Source organism: Drosophila santomea, chromosome X, assembly GCF_016746245.2.
Source record: "Drosophila santomea strain STO CAGO 1482 chromosome X, Prin_Dsan_1.1, whole genome shotgun sequence".
Classification (NCBI taxonomy): domain Eukaryota; kingdom Metazoa; phylum Arthropoda; class Insecta; order Diptera; family Drosophilidae; genus Drosophila; species Drosophila santomea.
Window position 1 is genome coordinate 17,620,184 of NC_053021.2, and position 20,877 is coordinate 17,641,060.

Here is a 20,877-nt window from a genome sequence, read left to right on the forward strand (position 1 = left end):
TTCTTACCATCCTAAAGACAAAAAAAGTACGCGTATAGTGTTTAATACCATTCTTCAAAAAAAGATGTGAAATTATTTTGGATGCCATACAATTCGTTATGTATATAGTGAGACTGCTACATTGTTTTGCTGATAATACAAATAGTTCGTTAGGAAAGTAAAAAAAAAAAGTAGCCGAAACAAAAAGAAATGTTTTTCTTGAATAGTACCATGTTCTTGTCTATTCATTTGTATATAGTGTATATACTAAACAAATGTTTTCGTTTGAACTTGTCTAGTTTTCTGAACAAACGCCGGTTGTATCGATTCAAATTCGACAAGCGCGCCTAAAGTGAAGATGGTTTACGTTGTAGAACTTATAACTAAGGAGATGATGAATTGAGTGGTATGTCTAGAAAATTGTCTAGTTGCCTCTTAGTTTCCGGACGCTACCTAGCGGTCTCGGAAGAGTACCGAGTGAAGTGCATCGATGTCCACCTCCACGCCAGACGAGTTTGTGGTCACTGTGCGAGAGCTACGGACGAGAACGTTGAACAATACTGCTCGATATCTTTGGTAGCATTTCACTCACCTGGAGTTGTGTGCCGAGCGGTGGGAGGAGTGCGGATTGACCAGCACACAGTGCATTGGCTGGTCATCGAACTCACGATGGTGATAGGCGTCTACGGCCATCTCGGCGTGTTCCAGTGACTTGTAAATAACTTCGGCGGTGCCAGGACGCACCACATGAGCATCGTACATTGGGCCGATGTCGCTAAAGAGCTCGCGAATATCCGCAGTTGTCACATTAGCATGCAGATTGCTCACCAGCAGGCGATATCCACCCTTGCTGTTCGACGTACCCAGCGGCAATGTGGGTGGTGAACGGCGAATTGTCATCGAGTGGGACATCGATGAAGCTGCACCACCACCACCACCACCACCACCACCACCACCACCACCACCACCACCACCACCGCTACCAGCGACCTGTCCCCGGTTCTCGTTTGCGTAGATTCCATGGGAAACGCGACGATCCGGCTCACCGCCAAACAAACGAGCCCGCAACGATTCTGGAAGATTGCTTGTGTTAACCGTGTTGCGGTGGCGGCGCTCGAAGAGCTTCTCGCTGGTATCCGTGCGTCCAACTACCAGTGGGGTGGGCAACGAAGGTCGCTCAATGCGATTGCGGGCCACCTCGTAAATAGAGAATGGATCGCTAGCTATGTTGTTCTTTAGTGGAGCCGTGGACATCTCCACGTCATCGTCGCGGTTCAGGTCAAAGCCACCAAAGGTGTAGCGCGGCGGCGGCTGCTGCTGGCCAGTGTAGGTTCCAAAGTGCAGTGTGCGAGTGATCTCCTCTGAAATAGAACGAGTGGTTTTAAAGTACAAGTTGGCGGAGAAAGCACTAGCTAACTAACTAACCATCCTCGAGGTCCTGCATATTGTCATGATCAACATAGCCGCGTGGGGCAAAGGGTTTGCCCGGCTGATTGGATCTGGGGCCAAAGGAACGACGCAGGCCCGCCAATCTGGGATCACGCAGTCTCACGACCTCGTCGTCCGTGTCCCATTTCGTCTGGATTTTGCCACCCGGGTGGTTTGACATGCTAATGGTGCGCTGAGCAAACGGACCAATATGTACTCCCGTTCCTCGTCCGTGACGTGATGGTTTCATCGAATCCTCTTCATCATCAGGTAATGGGCCCGCCGGACGTCCCTTCTTCCGCTCCAGCAATAGCTGGCGGGCATCTATGCCAGAGTCTCGCATGCTCTGATTGATCAGATCCCGGGCATCAGCTATTTTAGCACGTGTCTTCTGAATAATCTTGTTCCTGGCATCAAAGGTGCGCTTTGCCGGCGGATCAGACAGGGATCCTCCGGCGCCCGATGGTTTGAACGAAGGCTTGTTCAGCAACCGGCGCGGCTTGGAGAAGTTCGGATTGCTGCAATAGAAAACGCATTAAGTGCAACGCCATTTTTTCGGCTGTCCTGCAAATGCACTTACAACTTTCTGTCGATGGGACGATGGCCGCCTTGCCCGCGCTTTCGCTCTATAATCTCGTCCAGACTCAGTTCGATGTCCATGGCTTCCGGCTTTTGCTTTTCACACCCTTTCCTAAACTATGTACGAACCAAAAAAGCGAAAACCAGATAACTCGTACTCTGTTTGTAAAAAAAAAATGCTGGCGTTTCACTGGTGACACTCGGGATGGCTGTTTGTACTATCGCCCAGCACTATCGATAGCAACTATCGCTAAAATATTTTCGTGTTACTCGAAATACTAAATTTATGAAAATTTGCATGCATATATTCCCAATTGAGTGACCGTTTTGTATAGAAAAATAACGCGTTAATTACTAAGGTAATATACTAACACTAATGGACAAGGAATACCAATGTAATACTATAGTATTCTTAGTATACACCACGCGTCCCTAATTCGCAGTGTGCCCAGTCGCTCAACCGAAAACATTCGCGCTCAGGTGTCGACAGCTGGGCACACTGCTACCTGCACAACAACAAAAACAACACTCAGAAAAAACAGCAAAATAGAGCCAGCCTTAGCTACCAAATATTTATATTAGAATTTCACCTTACACGGCTGCGAAGTGCGCGCTTTTTACTGCGAATTTTCGGCTGCCCCCACACACACGCGCACGCACACGAACGGTGATTGCGCAATTCCAGTGGAACGAGTGTGGTGGTGTGCGGTGTGTGTGTGTGTGTAAACAACAAACGGACGACAAGGAAACAGAAACAGAAACAACGGGAATTGATTAGGACGAGTGGAGCTTTTGATGGGCAACTCGCAACCGCGTAATGCAAGCAGAAGCAGAAGGACATCCCAGTGGCCACAAGGCGCAGCGGAACTAGGCGCCACAGCCACCGATCACCACTACCACCAGGAGGAGCTGCAGCAGCACCAGCAACAGCAGCAGCAGCAGCAACAACAACAGCCGCAACAGGAGCAGGAGCAACCGAGCAGCAGAAGAATCCAGTTCCAGGCACAAACCAATCTCCCAACCCAGTCCAATCCTCCGGGCGAGGAGGAACAGCCTGTACAATCACAACAGGTAATGAGTAAGAGAAGTCGCATGTGGAGTGGGTGCTGGGTGGGTGGGTGTCTGTTGTGGTATATAGGACAGGCTGATAAGGCAACCCACATGTATACGTACATACATATGCATATATACAATTTGTTGGCCATGTTTGCCCTCGTCAGCGCGAATAAATACTGCGTCATTAATGGGTGTTGGGTTCGCGTTTTCCCCATTCAATTACGCCGCGGCTTTTGACCCCTGACCCCCACGAATCCCTCCCTCTTCCTCGCGGCTCCCCAAACCCCAAAAGCAGCACGTGTGTGGGCGCTCTTTTCCGCACTTTTCAAATGCCCCGAGTATTTCCGCATTCGCATACGACTTTCATGGCCATGCCAATTGAGCCTCCCGCTGCGCAAATTCTGGCGCCCCCTTATCAAAGCCGCCCTCCCGCGTGCTCCCTACTGTATTCTGCGTATGAATCTGGGGATCGCACAGCCCACACGGAGCTCCAAAGATCTGTACTTTATGCTCCATACGCGTGTGTGTAGCCATACGGAATGGTGACCCTCAAGCAAAGAAACGCTGGCCACAGTCGCGGGCAGGCATATTGGTACAGGTGTCGCTAAAGCTTAATAAAGTGAGATAAGACTTCGCATTAGTAGTCATTAGTAGTTTATTAACAGCAGCCATCAATGTTAATAGATAAAAATATACTTAAAAGAATCCTAGCTGTGCAGTGTTTTTCAAACGAATTTGGAAAAAGATAAGATCAACATGTTGACTATTAATTCGTTTTGATTGCTTTAGGAAGTGATAAGCGAATTCTTAATCATTCGCTATATCAATCGAATTGGCATTTAATGGCTCTGTTAATTCAACTTCAAATCGGTAATTTCATGAAGAAAGACGTTATCTTTTCGCCTACGTGTTTTTTTTTCCAAGAATGTGTCATAATAAATATCGAAAAAGAGATGATCACTTTTGGTGGACACCACTGTATGGGCTGTTGACGATTCGCTCTCTCGCTCTCTTCTGCGATTCATTCCCAGCTGTTCGATCATCGGTGGTGGCGTTGTTTGTTTGCAAATATTCATAGGCCATAACGCACGTGTCGTCGCCCAGTGAACATCGCAGAACCTAGTCTCCTACGCCTCCGTAGAAATTCTACGATTGCTAGACAGTTTTCTGCGAATTCATTAGCTGAGTTTCCCCGACGGAAAGGGCTAGGGCTTGGGTAACCGTTGAAAACGACGCAGGTAAGCCGTAATAAATCCGCTGAGCCCGTTTCCAGGCCGTTTTGTTGGCTTCAGCACTGGTGGTCATTCAGCAGACAGGCAGTCCGCCGCGTGTTCAATGTATAAATAACTTACTTACATTGTGTGTATGTCAATACATATGGGATAGATAGCAGCGAAGGGCAACAATTATGTATGTACTGTATAGCAAAACCTAATGATCTGCCCTGTTTCAGCAACAGCTTTCCACCTGGAGTCTTGGTAGCCTTAGCGGAGGACGACTCAACTGGAGCTTCTCCGGCGCCCGCAACTCATTTCGTCATCGAAACAAGGCCACGCGAAAGAGGTACTAGAATCGCTGAGATCTCCCCTTGAGTTTCCTTATTTTATATGCCAATTTTTCCTTCCAGCTTGACCTCACTTCATGGCTCTCGTCGTGGCAAGACCCAGTGGCACCGACCTCTGACCAACTCAATCTTTAACTCGCACTTCAAGGAGTCCAGTAAGAACGACCTGTACCGCATTGATCATTTGGTGGCCAAGGGAGCCTTTGGCGTGGTCTTCAAGGTGTCCAGCCAGACTGACAACAGTCTGTGCTACGCCCTAAAGGTGCTGAAGAAATCAAAGGTAGTTAAGCATTCGGTTTGGTCACTTGCAGAGTTTTAGTAACTCCCCTACTTGTCTAACAGCTCATCCAAGACAACAGCGTGCGGCAGATTAAGGACGAGGCGGACATACAGAAGGTGTGCGGCCATCATCCGTTTATCGTGAAGCAAATTGATCTGTGGCAGAATCGCCACAACCTTCATATTCGTACGTTGTGATAAAACTATATTTACGATTTCGTGTGTATACTAAATACTTAAATCCACTGCAGTATCGGAGTACGTACCCAACGGCGAGTTGTTCTCAAAAATAACCCACTTCTCCATTGATTTGGTGCGATTGTACATCGGCGAGATAGCACTTGCCTTGGGTGAGTAAAAGAGTTCGTAAGCCAGTTTAGCAAAATTTCACGTACGCTGTTTTCAGATTTTCTCCACAACGCTGGGATTATATATCGCGATGCGAAGCCAGAGAACATCCTGCTAACTCAACAGTTTCACATAAAGCTAACCGACTTCGGCCTTAGCAAGTGGCTCAAACTGGGGGCAAACACGCGCACCATGTGTGGCACTTTCAAATACATGGGTACGATCTAATCCAACTTAAACATACAAACACTTAAGTAATAGATTTAGCTGTTAAGAGGCGCGCCGATCCATCGCAATCCAAATCGTTCAAAGGCATTTTGTACAAGAAAGCCCAGCATAAGTAACTTAGAAGGAAAGGGAACAGAGCAGTATAGGAAATTAGGGCATATATAACCTCCTGTTACTCTAGAACACTACTATTTAAGCTATAAAACTATGTACATTTAATGAGAAAGGTTATTCAACTGTGAACAATTTTGTAAGCCAGTAAACAAAATCAGAGAACGAAGATCAGACTTAAGAGGCATAACATAGCAGACAGACAGACAGATAGTAAGGGAACAAGGGAAACCAAGAGTCACAATACCGACGTAACACTGTATATAGGCAACACACAAACACCAATCTCAACACCAAGCTCAAGCCGCAGAAGTTATCGCGATGAACGCGCGTTCGCAGGTCTTTGATCTGACCATGGAGGGTCGTCAGGTGGACGAGGCGGTGGCTACCATCTTTCACACCGTCCTATTCCACCGCTGCCTGGGCAAGTACATGTACACGGGCGATGCCCAGTACTCGATTGGCACCGTCGGTTACACGGACGTCGATTGCAACTTCATCGACTTCACCTACGTGTGCTGCACCTCGGACAGCTTGACGCACAAGGTGAAGCGGGCCATCAACTCGTTCAGCGAAAAACTGCGCTCCAACGAGAGTTGCGGCTCCGGCCAGATTAGCCTGGAGTTCTTCCAGAAAAAGAAGAACCGCTGGCCCTTCCCGCAGGAGTCGATACCGTGGGAGGTGTGGACGGTGCATCTGGATCTGATCAAGCACGAAAACGAGGATGAGAGGCAGCTATGCCGCGAGAATGTCTCCGATCTCCTAACCGAAAAGGTCATATACATCACCGAGCTGATGAATCGGCACGACTACGTGCCTAAAACGCCCAGCCAGAGTGAATTGGACCTGATCTTCGACACATCCTTTCCGGACGTGCAGCCGTATTTGTTTAAGTTTGACTACTCCACCTCGGGCTCGGCTGCGCCCTCCATGGGCAACGCCATGAAGAAGATCATCAAAGAGACGCTCGCAATGTGACGGGCTGGCGGGGGAATCGTGATCCTCCAATCATTGTGTAGTTAGGTCACTTTGCTGGCCACTGCGCTTAGTTGCTCGCAAGTTAATTTATTTTTACTTTTTTCTATTTTTTTTTTCAACCGTTTACGCCTGGTGTTTCGTTGCCCATGACCAGGGGTGAGTCATAGACAAGGGTGATAAGATGAAATTGCGAAGTAATTAATTATTTATGGCACGTCCCTGCTGAACTAGATCGTTTTACATATGTAAAGGCTTTCATCTTAAATGTTCTGCCTTAATACTTTTAGTTGTTATTATTGCTTTAGATGTCCAATAGGTTCCATGGACCACCGCTTAGCCCACGAGCATGATATGGGTAAATTCTGGACTCACATGTCCACGGCAGGACTTAAAAGCAGGAGGGAGACTTGCGTAGATAGCCATGGAGAGCCAAACGGAGATGGGTGTAGATGGCATAGGCCAACATAAGCTATCCAGATCCCACCAAATGTATAAGCTATAACCCCTTTAGCAACCATGCAAAACGTTCCAAAAGCAAGCTTTGAGCTCTAAGTTTTGAGCAAGCAGTTAGCTGTCAGCCGAGCAAAATATATTGTGTTAATTATATCTTAATCGCCAGTGTAAATAACGAAAATGATGCAAGCTATGAAATTGTACGCGGTGTGTGAGAGCAGAGCAGAAGAAAAGCAGCCTTAACGAGTTCAGAACCCATCTAAACCTAATGTTGAAGTCGAGGCAAGTGGCGGTAAGGTGGTGAGGCGGTAGAAATGTATGTATAAAAGAATGTGATTGTACTTGTAGTGATTAAACGATAGTACGGACTCCATGTATCCATGGGGATCCAATATATAGACGTGTATGTATGTAAATCAATGTTTATCTGTATGTCCAAGCTATAAAAGTAATCGATAAATGTACTTTACGACTTAACTAATATTGTAAAATCGAATTAAGCAGAATAAATCCTCTGAAGCACACGTTCAAAGTAGATATGTAATTGGCCTTTTTGCGAGCATTATTCCCATAATCCATCCAATCATTCGAACCAGTCATGTCTCGTTCCCCAAGTTTCCCAAGCTGTCCGTTTGTCTTGTCCGTATACCGCACTCCATGTCCGTATCATCCTTCGAATTCGGCGCGCCGAAAGAAAATAAAAAAAGAAACCATTGCCTCTGCACCATTTGTTTGCGGGTGGGTAAAACGTTCTCCCACTCTCGTATCGTTTCAGCACCGGAGATTCTGTGCGGAGAACCCTATGGCCATGCGGTGGACTGGTGGGCCTTGGGCGTTATTGCCTGTCAGATGCTGACGCAGAAGGTAAGCGACCAAATCCGGTAGTCGGTAATTCAATCGGTAATAACCATTCACAATGCGAGCATGCGCCATCTCGGCATACCAACCGATAAACTGATTTGTTTTCCAACGCAATTGCCATAGCTCTAGCTAGCCTTATATCCATATAGTGCACAGATCTCAGTAGATCTGGAACTGGGGAACTGGTTTGCTGCATTGCATCTGTGGGGAATACTCGGTGTGCTGGCCGCCTGTCCACAATGAAGCGTTCATAATTGGCATAGCTGTCAGAATCAGAGCTCTATAATCAAGTGTGTGTTCCATTCGATTCGAAGTCTGTATTTATCTATTCTATGTTCAGGATTAGACGTTCACATTCCACTCGCCCCAAGTTGGGATTCCATTCCCCCCAAGCAGGGATTCCATTTCCCCCAAGTTGCGATTCCATTCCCAGATAGGTTAGTATGCATTGTAGTTTAGTTTTTCGATTTTTATTTAAGAATTTTCTCAGTCTATATAAAAGCATATATACTTCTTCTCATATATACGTTATAACACTATCGTTATTAAATGTAGTTTCATTATGTTAGAGCTCAAATAAAAAAAAAGGTTTTTTTCATTTATAATGTATCATAGGCGATACTACTCATCGAGTGCTGGCATCGTTTCGGGTTTGTTATTTCTCGAAAGGACTTGGACTTGGACTTGGACTTGGACTTGGTCTTGAACTTGGTCTTGGTCTTGGTTTGGACATGGTTAGGTAGGCTGATCTATGAGTTTTTTTTTTTTGAGGTGGGTGGGGGGTCGGTTACCGGGTGGTTGTCTTGCAATGACTAAGATTTAATTAAGATTACATTAATTAAATTATAATTATAAGTATTACTTTATGCCATCTTAGCGGTTTGTCCTGTTTGTTGTGTATTGAATTGTTATGCCTACGCGTGGTCGGTCACCTTCCGATCCACCACTTGGTTCTATTGATCCTGGGGGCGCCATCCTCTCCACAGTTCTGCCCTTCATGTTCATTCTACGTTGTTGTTGTGTGTCATTTCGTTCTGCTCCATTTACAACTAAGGATACCACTAACTACGATCGTAATATTAAGACGCTGCCAAGGCGTAGCAGTGGTGCGATGGTCGGGAGGATTGGTGGTGCTGGTGTTGGTGGTGTTGGTGGTGTTGGTGGTGTTGGTGGTGCGGGTGGTGCGGTGTTGGGTTAAGGCAAGGTGGTAGATGTAAAGCTCTTACTATCCCTAGTTCTCATTCGATTCGCTGCTCTCCTCCGACTCCTTGGACTCCGAGGACCCATCGACCTTGGACTCGGACTTGTCTGACTTCTCCTCCTCCGACTTTTTGGGCTCGGCAGATGGTGTCTGGGCAATGGGCTCGGCAATGGCCTCCTGTCCCTTGGCCACAGGCTCGGCAGCTGGTGCTTCATCGATCTTCTTGGCCTCGGGCACGGCAGCAGCGGGAGCGGCGGCAGCGGGCTCTGGTGCTCCAACTGGGATGGCAGACTCCTCCGTCTTCTTCTGCTCGGCCAGGGCCTTGGTAGCGGTATCAGCGGCTGGCTGTTCCTTCTCCTGCTCCTTGACGGCCTCCGTCAGCTTGGTGGCACCGGCCGGAGCAAATGGAGCAGTGGTCTTCAGGACGGGAGCGGACTCGGCAACGGTTTCGGTGCTCTTCTGCTGGTCCACTGGCTTGGGGGCCTCACCGGACTTGGCCTGGGCGGCTTGGGCAGCAGGAGAAGCAGCTGCGACGGCGGGCGACGACTCGATGGACTTCTTCTCGGGCGCAATCACCTGGATGTTGGAATCGGACTTGGGTGCTTCAGGGGCGGCGGTGGGTGCGGCTTCAGCGGCCTTGGCTGGCTCCTCTGGGGCAGCAGCAGCGTCCTTCTTGGCCTCCTTCTGTTCGATTTCGTTGATCCTCTCCTGGCGGGCGGGCTGCTCGGGCACGGGTGTCTCCTTCTCGGCGACGACTACGGCGGGAATGGCTGGCTCCTCGGCGGACTTGGCATCGATCTTGGGCTCCTGGGGCTTGGCCTCGTCGACAACTTGCTTCTGCACCTCGGCATTGGCGGCTGGTGCTTCGGGGGCCTGTTCAATGGCCTTGGTGGCCTGGGGCTGAGCCTCGACAGCGGGTTCCGCCTCCGTGCGTGCAGTCTTCTCCTGCTTCTTCTCGGCTTCGATCGGTGCTGTCTCCTGGGCGGGCTTGGTCTCCTCGGGCAGGGTCTTCTTCTCGGGAATGGCTGGAGCGGTCTCTACATCCGGCGCACTCGACTTCAGCTCCACGCTGTTGATCTCCTTGGCTGGCTCGGCGGCGGCGGGAGTGATGGGAGCGGCGGCGGTGGCGATGGCGGCGGGCTGCTCTGGAATGGCGGCCTTGGCTTCGATGGTCTTGGTCTCCGCCGGCTTCTCGGCCTCGGGCTTCAAGGGTGCAGGCTCAACGGCGGTGGGGAGCACGGTCTTGGTCAGGAGTTCGGCCTTGGCAGCGTTGTCCGGCTGGATGGCCACCTCCTCGTCGGGCACGGGCAGTGCCCAAACGCTGGCCAGGCACACGGTGGCCACGAAAAGCAGTTGGCACTTCATTCTGCAATGGAAACGGCAATGGAAACGGGGGACTTTAATTTAGAACCCACAAAGCACTCGGCTGCACAATGACCCTCGCTGAGAATATATATGTATTTTTTTTTTAGTGGTCCGGACTTTCTATTCCGTTTTAAATTCCCCAATCATCGTTTCGTCTTCCGTGGAATTACGTTTCGTTTGGTTCTTTTGTAATTCGATTAAATGAAATTCTACCTCTGAATTAAATTGGCTCTCGTCGGCAGTTCGTAGAACCCGGCTTGCCAGTCCTGCTGGCATCCCACTAGGCAGTCATATGCATCTAATGATGCCTCTGCCTCTGTCTCCTCCTTTCTCCTCCGCCTCCCGCCTTCAATGGCCCACATTGAAAGCGTTTAATTATTCAAATGTGGCACTTAAACGGTGATCACTTAAGTGGTTTAAAACTGACCATCTCGGACCACCTCAGACCATCTCGCACCATCTGATAACGACTGACTTGCAAATTTGCCCCCGCAAGACGGCCATCTGCTCATTTCCTTATGCTAATTAATTCGGCCGTTTTATGGCCATCGATGGACCCGAATTTATTGAAAGAAATATAGCAGATATCAGATATCAGATATCAGATATAACGGTACGGATTCAAATCGAATGGGGTTCTTGAGCCCAGACCCATAAATAATGTGCATTTGAATATGCCCGAATAGTATGGTATTATTGTATACTACTATTATTTCGTGGGTGTTACGCAAGAAACGATGGCTGGTCGAGAAGCCAATGGTGCCCCCATGGTTCGATGCCAAGATACGATCTTTATAATTTACGAGCGGCTCTTGTTGGCCAAAACTGCATTTAGGGGCACATAGTATACATATGTATGTACGAGACTTGGCAATCGAAACTCGTTAACAGACATGCTGGCGGTGATTTGCGAAACCCAATCGTTTGGCTCAACCATTTGGTTGGCCACCTCGATAGCCCAACGAGATGAGGCAGATAAGGCAGGCTCGTTGCTATACTTGGATTCTAACTAAGGATTCCACATTTTAACCCGGTTACGAATGCTTCGATACCTTGGCCTTGGCCAGCAGCACTACTCACCTTTTGATTGAAGCGGCTGTGGAACGTCGATTTAGAAACTGTGTTTGCTTTGGCACTGCGTATCTCACAGATACACTTATTGGTTAACGTTTTGCGCTTTTGCAATTTTAGTTTGAGAATATTCTGCGATTTCGTTTCGCGCCCTGCAACAAAACACACAACGGCACAGAGTTAAAAAAAAAAATATTGGATTTTTGTTTCAAAAAAAAAAAATTAGATATATGAGTGTGTGATATATGTGGAGGATTTGTGTGGTGTTATATGTATGTATGTATGTTCTTAATCCACTGCGCTGCTGGACTGGCCTGCCGCGTGTTCTCACCGGTCAGTTTCAAGAAACACTTTGAGTGGATGCCAGCGTGCCGGGCGTTTATATACACTCGTCGCCGGATCACGAACGCCCGAAGTCGGCGTCGGCAGAGCATCGGCGGTCTGGCCATAGACAGCGTGCTAGGCACGAACGTCGCAGCAGCAGCAGCAGCAACAACAACAGCCGCAACAGCAACAGCAGCCGCAACAAGACGCAGCACGCAGCAGGCAGAATCTTTGGAGGATGGGGCAGCGCGGGCATGTGTACGTGAGAGTCGCGCCAGGATCCCGTGGATATGGATATTTTTAGTTCTTGCATTCTAAGCCGGGAATGGATGAGCTCCATAGCTCCAGAAGTACCCATCCCAACCAGAACCCTTTCTCCATAAATAGACGGCAAATTGTTCGCCGTGCGCTGTCTATTTTTAAAGCGAATGCAATTTGTAAGTCTTCTGCATTTCTGCAGAGCGACTTCTTTGGCAGACCGCAGATAGCTGGATACCTCTTGCCATGTGCCATGTACCTGGTACCTGGTACCTGGCACTTGGTACTTGGTAACTTGGTAACTTGGGGTGGTAGGATCTATTTATAAAATCGAACTAGCCAGGATCGCTGACTGCCGGGCCGCTGCGCGCTGATCGATTGCCATAAGCGTCATTAAACGCAGCACGATTTTCAAATGCAGTTGGTACGTTGATAATATCAGCAATCAGCCAGGGCCAAAGAAAAATGCTTAATTGTGGTTCAATGCAATTGGCGGTGCTGCCGAGCAGCTCGGAGGCGGCAGAGGAGTTGGCCTGGCGAAAAAAAAACCGGTATCTACATGGGCACGAGACGGGATTAGGGGGCAGGCCAACATGCCTGCTAGTTCCACCAGCAGCAGCAGCAGCACCACCACCACTAGCAGCACCACCACCAGCAGCAGCACCACCAAGAACTTTAGCAATCGAGCCAAAGACGAACTAAGCCAGTGGCCAGAGGAGGAGGACCAAACCAAACCAGACCAGACCAGGCTGCATTCGATCCCGCCGAGGAACATCATTAACATAATCAAAGCAGGGGGTTTCCGATCGTTGATTATCTTAGAATGATAAATGCCTTGGGGCAGCTCCAAACAGGCCTGCCGTTTCTTTTTATAGACTGCCACCAGATATATGTATGTATGTATAGTATACCCAAGTACCCAAGCACCCAAAAAGGATAGATGCGTTTGGATCGGTGGAAAGTTCCATTCCCAGCCAGAAAGTGATGTGCGCTAAATTGCCCAATCCCCCTAGTATGTAGTTGTCGCCCATGAAAATCCACAACCACGACCTCTTCGGTTCCTCCAAATTGGGCCACTAAAGCTATAATGCTTATACACACCAAAAAAATCAAATATTCAATCCAAGCCAGTGCTCTTCTTAGTACTACATGATTTTGATTTAATAGATTCGTAAATAGATCATACCTTAGACCCAAATAGATTTCTTAATATCGCATGATAAACAGTTTTAAATCATTCCTGACCCAATAGACTGAAGATTTCTATTAGTTCGTACATGATATTATGGAGAATCCTAACATCATATCATTCGTTTTTTCTCTTTGGGTGTGCGCCCATGGAACATGGAAACGAAATGCCTTATAGAAGACACCAGATACCAGATACTATGGCGTCGACGTCTCTAAGGTCAGACAATCGTTTAGCGGAAAAGTTCTGGGAGAGCTCTTAAGTTAAACGTGCTCTGATTGGATTTGGAAAGAGTCTGATTTCAGAATGCACATTATGATGATACTACAAGTGGTGCGAGATAGTAAGCGAGATGGAAGAGATAAACGAGGGAAAGCCGCATTAAGTCCGCTGTCCAAAAATATTTGAACGCGACCCATCTGTTTATTTACGACCCGTTTTGGGTTCGGTTTTTGGGTTTTATGAGCCCATGGATTATCTCTCCTGGGCTCTCTACCTGTTTTTTTTTTTTTTGGTTTACCAAATCTATATTTAGGCTGGATTGGCCACGTTGTTGCGTACCTAGGAACTTGTGTAAAGTGTATGCAAAATCAATGGATGGCTAAGCAAAATACAAAAAAATACCCAAATACCCAGAACCCGAAAAACCTTTATGACCCAACACCAACAAACAGCCAGTCGTTTTGCCAATTTTGAAGGTCGATCTACAGCGCCGCAGTTCTGTAGTTCTGTAAGTCTCGTCACGAAAATGAATCTCATAATCTTTAGATATTTGCGTTTAGAAAAATCATGCATAATTGCAATTATTAAGTTGCTCAATGATTTCCATGGATGAACGGCTGTGGAACAACAACTCTGCCGTTGTGAACTGTGTGTTCATGGAAAAAAGATGACGTATTCGAATGGTGTGACTACCGTGCTAATAGTCTAAACTTAGCTTAGATTTAAATCGCACTTTTACGAGTTTAATAAGAGCCTCTACTCACTCAGGTTTGCCATGGCACTTGGCAAGTCCTTGTACATATATATATAAATACATACATATATGTATCCACCACTTACACATTCAGTTGAGAATATCCCCCCACCTGACATTTAATGGCTCGATCTAAAAAAAACCTCAGCTCTGCTGGAGGACAACCAAGTTAGAGGAAAACCTGAACCACTGAGTCCCATCCAAAGTAGGCGATGCTATTAAAAATGTGAGTTTGGATAGGGCGCACCGAAATAGTGATACTCTCTTTCTTCAGATATGTTAGAAGTTCTATTTATTCTTGTTTCTATTTACCTGGGGAAAATCTAGCATTTCAATGATTTTTTCCTTCTATCGAAGGAACTCCTTAGTCGAAGATCTATGTAAGTAATACGATATTTAGCTAGATTAAATATATTATTATTCTTTATCAGCTTAAAGAACTCTGCTTTTACTGGCAGATCTAAAGTAGATATTTCATCTATGATACATAGACTTATTGTTCTGAATATTGGTATAACTTCTTGTGCCTCAGAAGTACATAGCTCCTATTTTAAAGGGTATTAGGGGTATGATGCGCAGAAACCTCGTCCAGCGGCCTGGGCCAAATCAAATGCAACATTTGGGCGCTGCGCCGGAGGAGGAGATGGTGGAAAATTGGCCAGGCACGGGATGGCACTGCTCTGTGAGCTGGTCCACCGATCCTCCATTGCATGTCGTCCGATCTGAAGAGGATGGGGAAGAGGTGGGAATGGGTATGCGGCGCCTTCAGAGGTGGAGGGCAGGATGCGAAAGCACTTGGCTGCTGGGCCAAGTGGTCAGTTAATGGCTGCACTGGTCTTCTCATTTTCTTGCGACATTTTTATGCTCTTGACTTGCATAAATATTTGCCTTGGCCCGCAAAAGGGAACCGTCTTCTGTGGACGTAGATTTTCTGCAGGCTCTTTTTGCGCCGGAGCAGCGAATGCAATAAATTTGTGCGCAGCGGACACGACTTGGCCATGGATATGGACTTGGACTTGCACTGGAGTGCAGTAAGAGCCTTTTAAGATTGGGTGAAGATCGGGTGAAGATCGGATAGAGGGAATATAATATAAAAATGCACATGCGTTGCAATCAACATCAACATTGTCCTGGTCGTCAACACAAAGGCGAAAGGGAGAACTAGCATAGATCGCGAGGCAGGAGCATTACCATCATCATTATCATTATCGTCATCCTGGCCAAAGGTAATTACACAGGCCAACATGGGTTTAGTTCACCATTTAGTTTACCATCGTAGCCATGGCCTGCGCATGCACTTGCAACATGGGCCACCTTGTTGCCCAGTGCTTTGCTGCATGCCACATCTCCACAGCGAGGCATACGAGTGTACGTGTGCACATACACATCCCAGTACTAGGCCTGCGATCGCCAGCAAGACAGAAAAGCAGGAGACCAGCAGAGGAGCAGAGTTGTAGAGGAGCAGAGAACGGCGGTTGAAGTCGCCTTTTGTATCTCATGGATACATAACTCTTTGTTATTGGCCTTGAATGTCCTAAGCACGGAAAAGAGGTCATTGTCGCATAATACGCCGCCTGTCCAGCCCATCCAGCCTGTCCAACTGCTGGACAATGACAGTGGACAGTGGCTACTAGAGACTGGGACTGCTCCCCCCCCCCCGAGGGGATAAAAAGTGCAAAATCTATGCGCGACGTTCGCCTTTTCTGTTTTGAAATTTGTAATTAAAGTAGACACGCATTTTAATGACTGTAATTGAAAAGGGCCCATCCCCATCATCATGGTCGTCATGTGGCAGTCGGGTTCCTCTGGAGGCGATCGCACTGATATTCATGTGCATGTGCATGGATTTAAATAAGTGAATCTCGAATCCGGCGATTAAGCAACCTATTACGCCATTGAGTTTGGAGCCAACTTGCCAAACATCTTGGCCAGGTCGAAGAGCACTTCCTGGCGCGTTTGTTTAGGTCTGTTCGCTCGGTGGAGGCCACCACCGCCACTCATATACTCATATACTCATATACTATATACTCATCGGCGAACTGAGCACTCGTGAAACCGCAATGGCCATTCGAAATCTGAAATCCGAAATCTTGCAGATTGTTTTCGGTTTTTGCTGCTGCGCACTTCAAGTATTGTCAATCCGTTCTTGTCGGCTTCCTTTTCTTTTAGGTTTTAGATTTTGGCGTTGGCTTTGGCTTTTGCCTGACTGTGCAATATGCGATGTACAGTCAGTCGATTAAGACAATTATCTCTGGACATTAATTCTGGGAAATATAAAAATAATAATCACTATCAAGCTTTTTTTTTTTTGCCCGCACTAAACTTTGTCGCGACGATAATTGGTCAAGCGAGCGAATGGCAGCCGGAGAAGGAAGCCGGTTGATGACCTATGCCAGTTCAAACGGAAGATGGACTCCAGCAATCCATGACTGGGCCAGGGCCAATCTGTGAACTCTGATCTGTGATCTGTGATTTGTGATGATTCTGTGATCTAGTTGGCCAAATCAAACGCAGAAATCCCAAACGGATTCAAGCTGATTTGTGACTACACGGCGAGAAAGAATGGCAGTTACTAGTTAAACTATGCAGTGTGTATTTGTAAAGATTAAACTATAGTTACTGCACTGGCAGCCAACCAAATCTAAATCTTCTTCGTTGATCAAAAAGTTAGCCCCATTAAAAGCCATTTGTTGTGTAATTAGGAGCGACTTGGCTTAGATAGGCCTTTGGAATTTGCAACAGTTCTAATTCCCATTGTAGTGTAGTTCCGATGGAGTGACAGTTGGTCAGCCAACTAGCCAGCTTGTCCAGTGGCTCACGTGCCGGCAATTACAATTACCATGCGTCACATTGTCAGCGATAAAGCAGATATGTTATATATATATATATATATATCTATGTACATATGTGACTATGGACGGAGATGGGCAGCGTCTGCGGGAACCAGAGCAGAATCAGTGGAGCGCTCGACTCATCTCATTTCGCAACTTGTTTTCGAATCAACGAACCAGGAAGGTGGCATGGTCAGTCGCAGTGCTCTAGCCTGATCTACCCCGAACCACCGATCAACATTACCCCGCCTCGCTTGTCTGTGATTTAATTTAATTTTTCTAAGCTAAGCACAGCCCAAACTGTTTCACTTTGTCAACATTTCGTTGTTTGTCAGTTGGCGGTCGCAGCCGCATTGATTAAGCTTAATTTGTTGCTCCAAATGCAGGTCAAACCTTTCGAAATCTCTCGGCATTAGGCCACCACCACCACCAGCACCACCACCACCACCACCACTCACTGCATCCCAAGTTGGACTTTTATCCACTGATACATATATGCCATGCCATGCCATGTGTATTTATCACCTTGTAGTCTGGGAATGAATCTGGATGACTAAGGGGCACTTTTCTGCTATTTCCCGAATGCCACCTGCCAGTAGTCGCCTTCTCCCATTATAGATGCCATTTTTGGGTCATGCCCGGGTGGTGGCCACTTCTGTCGTCCGGGTGCAGTGCAAGTTAAGTTCAAGTGCGTGCATTGCTCGAACCCGGACTACACTCATCCGCCATGAGCACCATGCATCCCACCATCTACCATGTACCATATGTATATATGCCATATATATATAATATGTAGGATTATTCAAGTGCAGCCCCTGTAATTAGCAGCTAGTCAGTGTCAGTAAGTGGCTTTTACATGACAATTGCGTTTGTCAAATTAGATTTGCATGAATTTAGCTATTCAAATGCGGAGTTGCTACCCCGCAAGATACTGTATTCCAATCCACAAATGTGCTTGATCGAACCACATAAAATTCCCTTGCGACATATCAGTTGTACACTAGTATAGCAAATACCATTTCCCTGATGAGTTCCTTTCTTTTCCGCTTACAATCCAGAAAGACCCATTTGAGATGGCATGCGAAGTATTCGGCCGTCGATCTGCCATTTGCCACATGTTGTTTCCCCATCATTCCCTTCCATGTGACCGCAGATGTGGAACGTACTCGGCAAGTGAGAGTGCGAGTATTACAGCACTCTCCATGGCGACAACGACAATAAGTCCAGCAATAGCAGTAGCAATAGCAGCAGCTACATCCATCAACTCGACAAAAAAATTGTCTATTTCTATTTTAGAAGTAGTAGCGCGCTAATTGAATCCAATTTGCATGCATTAGCGCTCGTGGAGCCGACCTGAGCTCAGCCGGGCTAGTTAGGCACAGCCGATCTTAGACATGGATCTTATCCAAGTCCCAGTATCCAAGTATCCAAGTACCCAAGTATCCAAGTATCCAGATTTCAGACCTCTGATTTCCACCGTCATTGTAATCAACATAATTGCAGCTTCTTTTGCAGAGTCATTGCAGGGATTGACTAAAATAGAGACCTAGTAGTGATGCTGAAATTGTTATCAAAGTTCTAGAGTATTCATTTACTATAGTTACTATAGTTATTGCTTTAGTTATTTCTATAGTTAATGATATAGTTATTGCTATAGTTATTCCTATAGATATTCCTATAGTTATTTCTATACTTATTGCTATAGTTATTGCTTGTGGTGTTGGCCTTTAAAGAAAATAGAACTGATGATTCAGCTATATTAGTTTTGTAATTAGAGCGTGTTACTGATTAGATACCTCGACCTTTTCCCAAGTTGTTTAGACTGTTTACAGTTTTGCTAACCCAAGCCAATTTTATTTTTCTTAATAGAAGTGCATAGTTCTTGGTATTTCAGTTGTTATTATTAAAATGAAGCATATGTAATTAGTTGGTTGCTCAACAAAGTTCAGTCTTAAAAAAATGCCTATTTAAGATTCAACTCTTATAGATAACTTACATTTTTAGAGTGTAAATTTGAAACAAATACTCGATTTCCTACAAGAATTTTCAACAATAATAATGAGGCCCACAGAGCAATAAGCGATGCACAAAGTCTCGTTTCTAGTTTCTGTTTACTCCAGTTCATGGGGTTTCATGGCAAAAAAAAAAGAAAATAAGAGATACAAAAAAAATCCAAGCCATGTGGTTAGTTGGCTCTGTCAATAAGCTGACGTTTGTGATTTGCGTATTTGCGTGCTCATGCGTCTGTGCCAAATTGTTTGGTTATTTCGATATGATTCAGGGCGCCAGCATTAGCATTGTTCGGTTGTTTGGTTGTTTGGTTGTTTGGTTGATCGTGTTGTCACCGGACGCTAATTATTATTTTTTGGAATAGTTGACAGAGGAGCGGAGAAGATAAACAGAGGTGTATGGTGTATCATCGCTTGGGTGACTACCCATGATCTCTTGGTTTCAAATCAGAAGTTTAGTCACACGAATTCCAAGTTCTTGATCTATAGGAATACCTGATACCTATATCACTTGGTGGAGTTACTTCGAGTGAGGGTTTGTGTCTTGGCTAATTAGCAGGGTCGCTGAAAAGTATGCTTCAATAAATGGGATTAACTAAGAATGATGCGTAATGATACCCTGCTTAATGATACCCTTTCCCCCATTGCAGTCGCCCAACATCAAACGCCACCTACTGCGCCGGCGGGAGAGTGTGGAGCCGGAGGACGGCCTGTCCAATGCCCCCTCCATTGCCCAGATCAACGGCTGTCTGCAGGACAGTGACGGCGACGGCGACGGCGAGGACTTCCTGCCGGAGGAGGTGCAGCAGCTCAGCCACGAGGGCAGGGATGTGCTGCGCAAGCTGCTCACCATTGAGCCGCGCCAGCGCATCCGCAGTGTGATGGCGCTCCAGAGGATTGCCCTCTACAAGGACTACAATCTGAGCTCCAAGCAGCTGCTAAGCGTAAGTCACATGCAGCTTACGTTGACATGGAAGTAGTTCTCCAATTGCCATTTGCAGCTGTCGCCGCGGGAGATTATAGCTAGGGATGGCATCCGCATCTACGAGGACAGGCAGTTCGATCAGCTGACCAACCAGTGTGCCATCGATGCATTCCTGGACTTCTAGTGCCCGCGATTTGGAAAAGCCATACAAACAAAGTCAGCCATATATTTTCCACTGGTTTCGGTATTATTTTAACTGCAACGTTCCATTAAATTACTATTTTTGTACAAAAGTGTTATACTCTCGACTCGATTAACTAATTTGAAAAGTGAAAAAGCATACCTTAAAATTGAACCAATTGAATATTGTTAAAATAATAATAAATTATATTCCATATTGTGCTATATTGAGCGTTAAGTGAAAATGTTTTCGAAAAACTTGCAGTGTTAAATTTCAAAACTTATTAACTGAGTTTTTTTACATTTCGAATGCGATATTTACACTGTTTATGTTTGTATTATATTTTCAAGCTCGAAAAGTAATTTTAGTCCAATGCGCCAAAATAAATGTTTTCCTTGTTCTTAAAAATATGTTTCAAATTAAATATGTTTTTATGTGACTTCGTTCTACGTCGATAACTATTTTAACTTTAAAATACGATTTCTATGTTGATCACTTGTATTTAATTTATTGTAAACTTAACGAGAAGTATAAACTTCTTGGAGTGTTGTATTTAGCTTAAATACGCACTGATAATATTTGATAAAAACTTTCATGATTTGTTTGGCAACATCTCTTTTCTAATTATTTTTCTGAGTGACAGCAAATGCCGTGTGAAAATGTGAAAATCAGTGACGGCAAAT

At 46.1% G+C, this 20,877-nt stretch overlaps 4 protein-coding genes across 5 annotated transcripts; 2 read left to right on the forward strand and 2 right to left on the reverse strand.

The window, feature by feature from the left end:
* Nucleotides 1-35: 35 nt before the first annotated feature.
* On the reverse strand, nucleotides 36-2,206 carry LOC120457013. Its single transcript, XM_039644170.2, has 4 exons — nucleotides 1,988-2,206; nucleotides 1,405-1,925; nucleotides 572-1,340; nucleotides 36-514 (listed from the first exon to the last, which is right to left on the reverse strand). The coding sequence occupies exons 1-4, from the start codon at nucleotides 2,065-2,067 to the stop codon at nucleotides 433-435; spliced, it is 1,452 nt and encodes a 483-aa protein (XP_039500104.1). The 5' UTR covers nucleotides 2,068-2,206; the 3' UTR covers nucleotides 36-432.
* Nucleotides 2,207-2,452: 246 nt separating this feature from the next.
* On the forward strand, nucleotides 2,453-20,418 carry LOC120457012 (serine/threonine-protein kinase S6KL). 2 transcript variants are annotated; one of them, XM_039644169.2, is made up of 9 exons: nucleotides 2,453-3,057; nucleotides 4,502-4,605; nucleotides 4,670-4,886; nucleotides 4,949-5,072; nucleotides 5,137-5,235; nucleotides 5,292-5,450; nucleotides 7,779-7,867; nucleotides 19,739-20,032; nucleotides 20,090-20,418. In XM_039644169.2, exons 1-9 carry the CDS (start codon nucleotides 2,782-2,784, stop codon nucleotides 20,195-20,197), a joined length of 1,470 nt encoding a protein of 489 aa, XP_039500103.1. In that variant the 5' UTR covers nucleotides 2,453-2,781; the 3' UTR covers nucleotides 20,198-20,418. The 2 variants fall into 2 exon arrangements, with proteins under 2 accessions (XP_039500103.1, XP_039500102.1); XM_039644168.2 differs by having other exon boundaries at nucleotides 2,454-3,057; nucleotides 4,496-4,605.
* On the forward strand, nucleotides 5,457-7,527 carry LOC120457016 (autophagy-related protein 101). The gene has a single exon (XM_039644172.1). It carries the CDS (start codon nucleotides 5,894-5,896, stop codon nucleotides 6,548-6,550), a length of 657 nt encoding a protein of 218 aa, XP_039500106.1. The 5' UTR covers nucleotides 5,457-5,893; the 3' UTR covers nucleotides 6,551-7,527.
* LOC120457014 (protein bangles and beads) lies at nucleotides 8,319-11,883 on the reverse strand. Its single transcript, XM_039644171.2, has 3 exons — nucleotides 11,833-11,883; nucleotides 11,511-11,653; nucleotides 8,319-10,431 (listed from the first exon to the last, which is right to left on the reverse strand). Exon 3 carries the CDS (start codon nucleotides 10,428-10,430, stop codon nucleotides 9,096-9,098), a length of 1,335 nt encoding a protein of 444 aa, XP_039500105.1. The 5' UTR covers nucleotide 10,431; nucleotides 11,511-11,653; nucleotides 11,833-11,883; the 3' UTR covers nucleotides 8,319-9,095.
* Nucleotides 20,419-20,877: the final 459 nt, after the last annotated feature.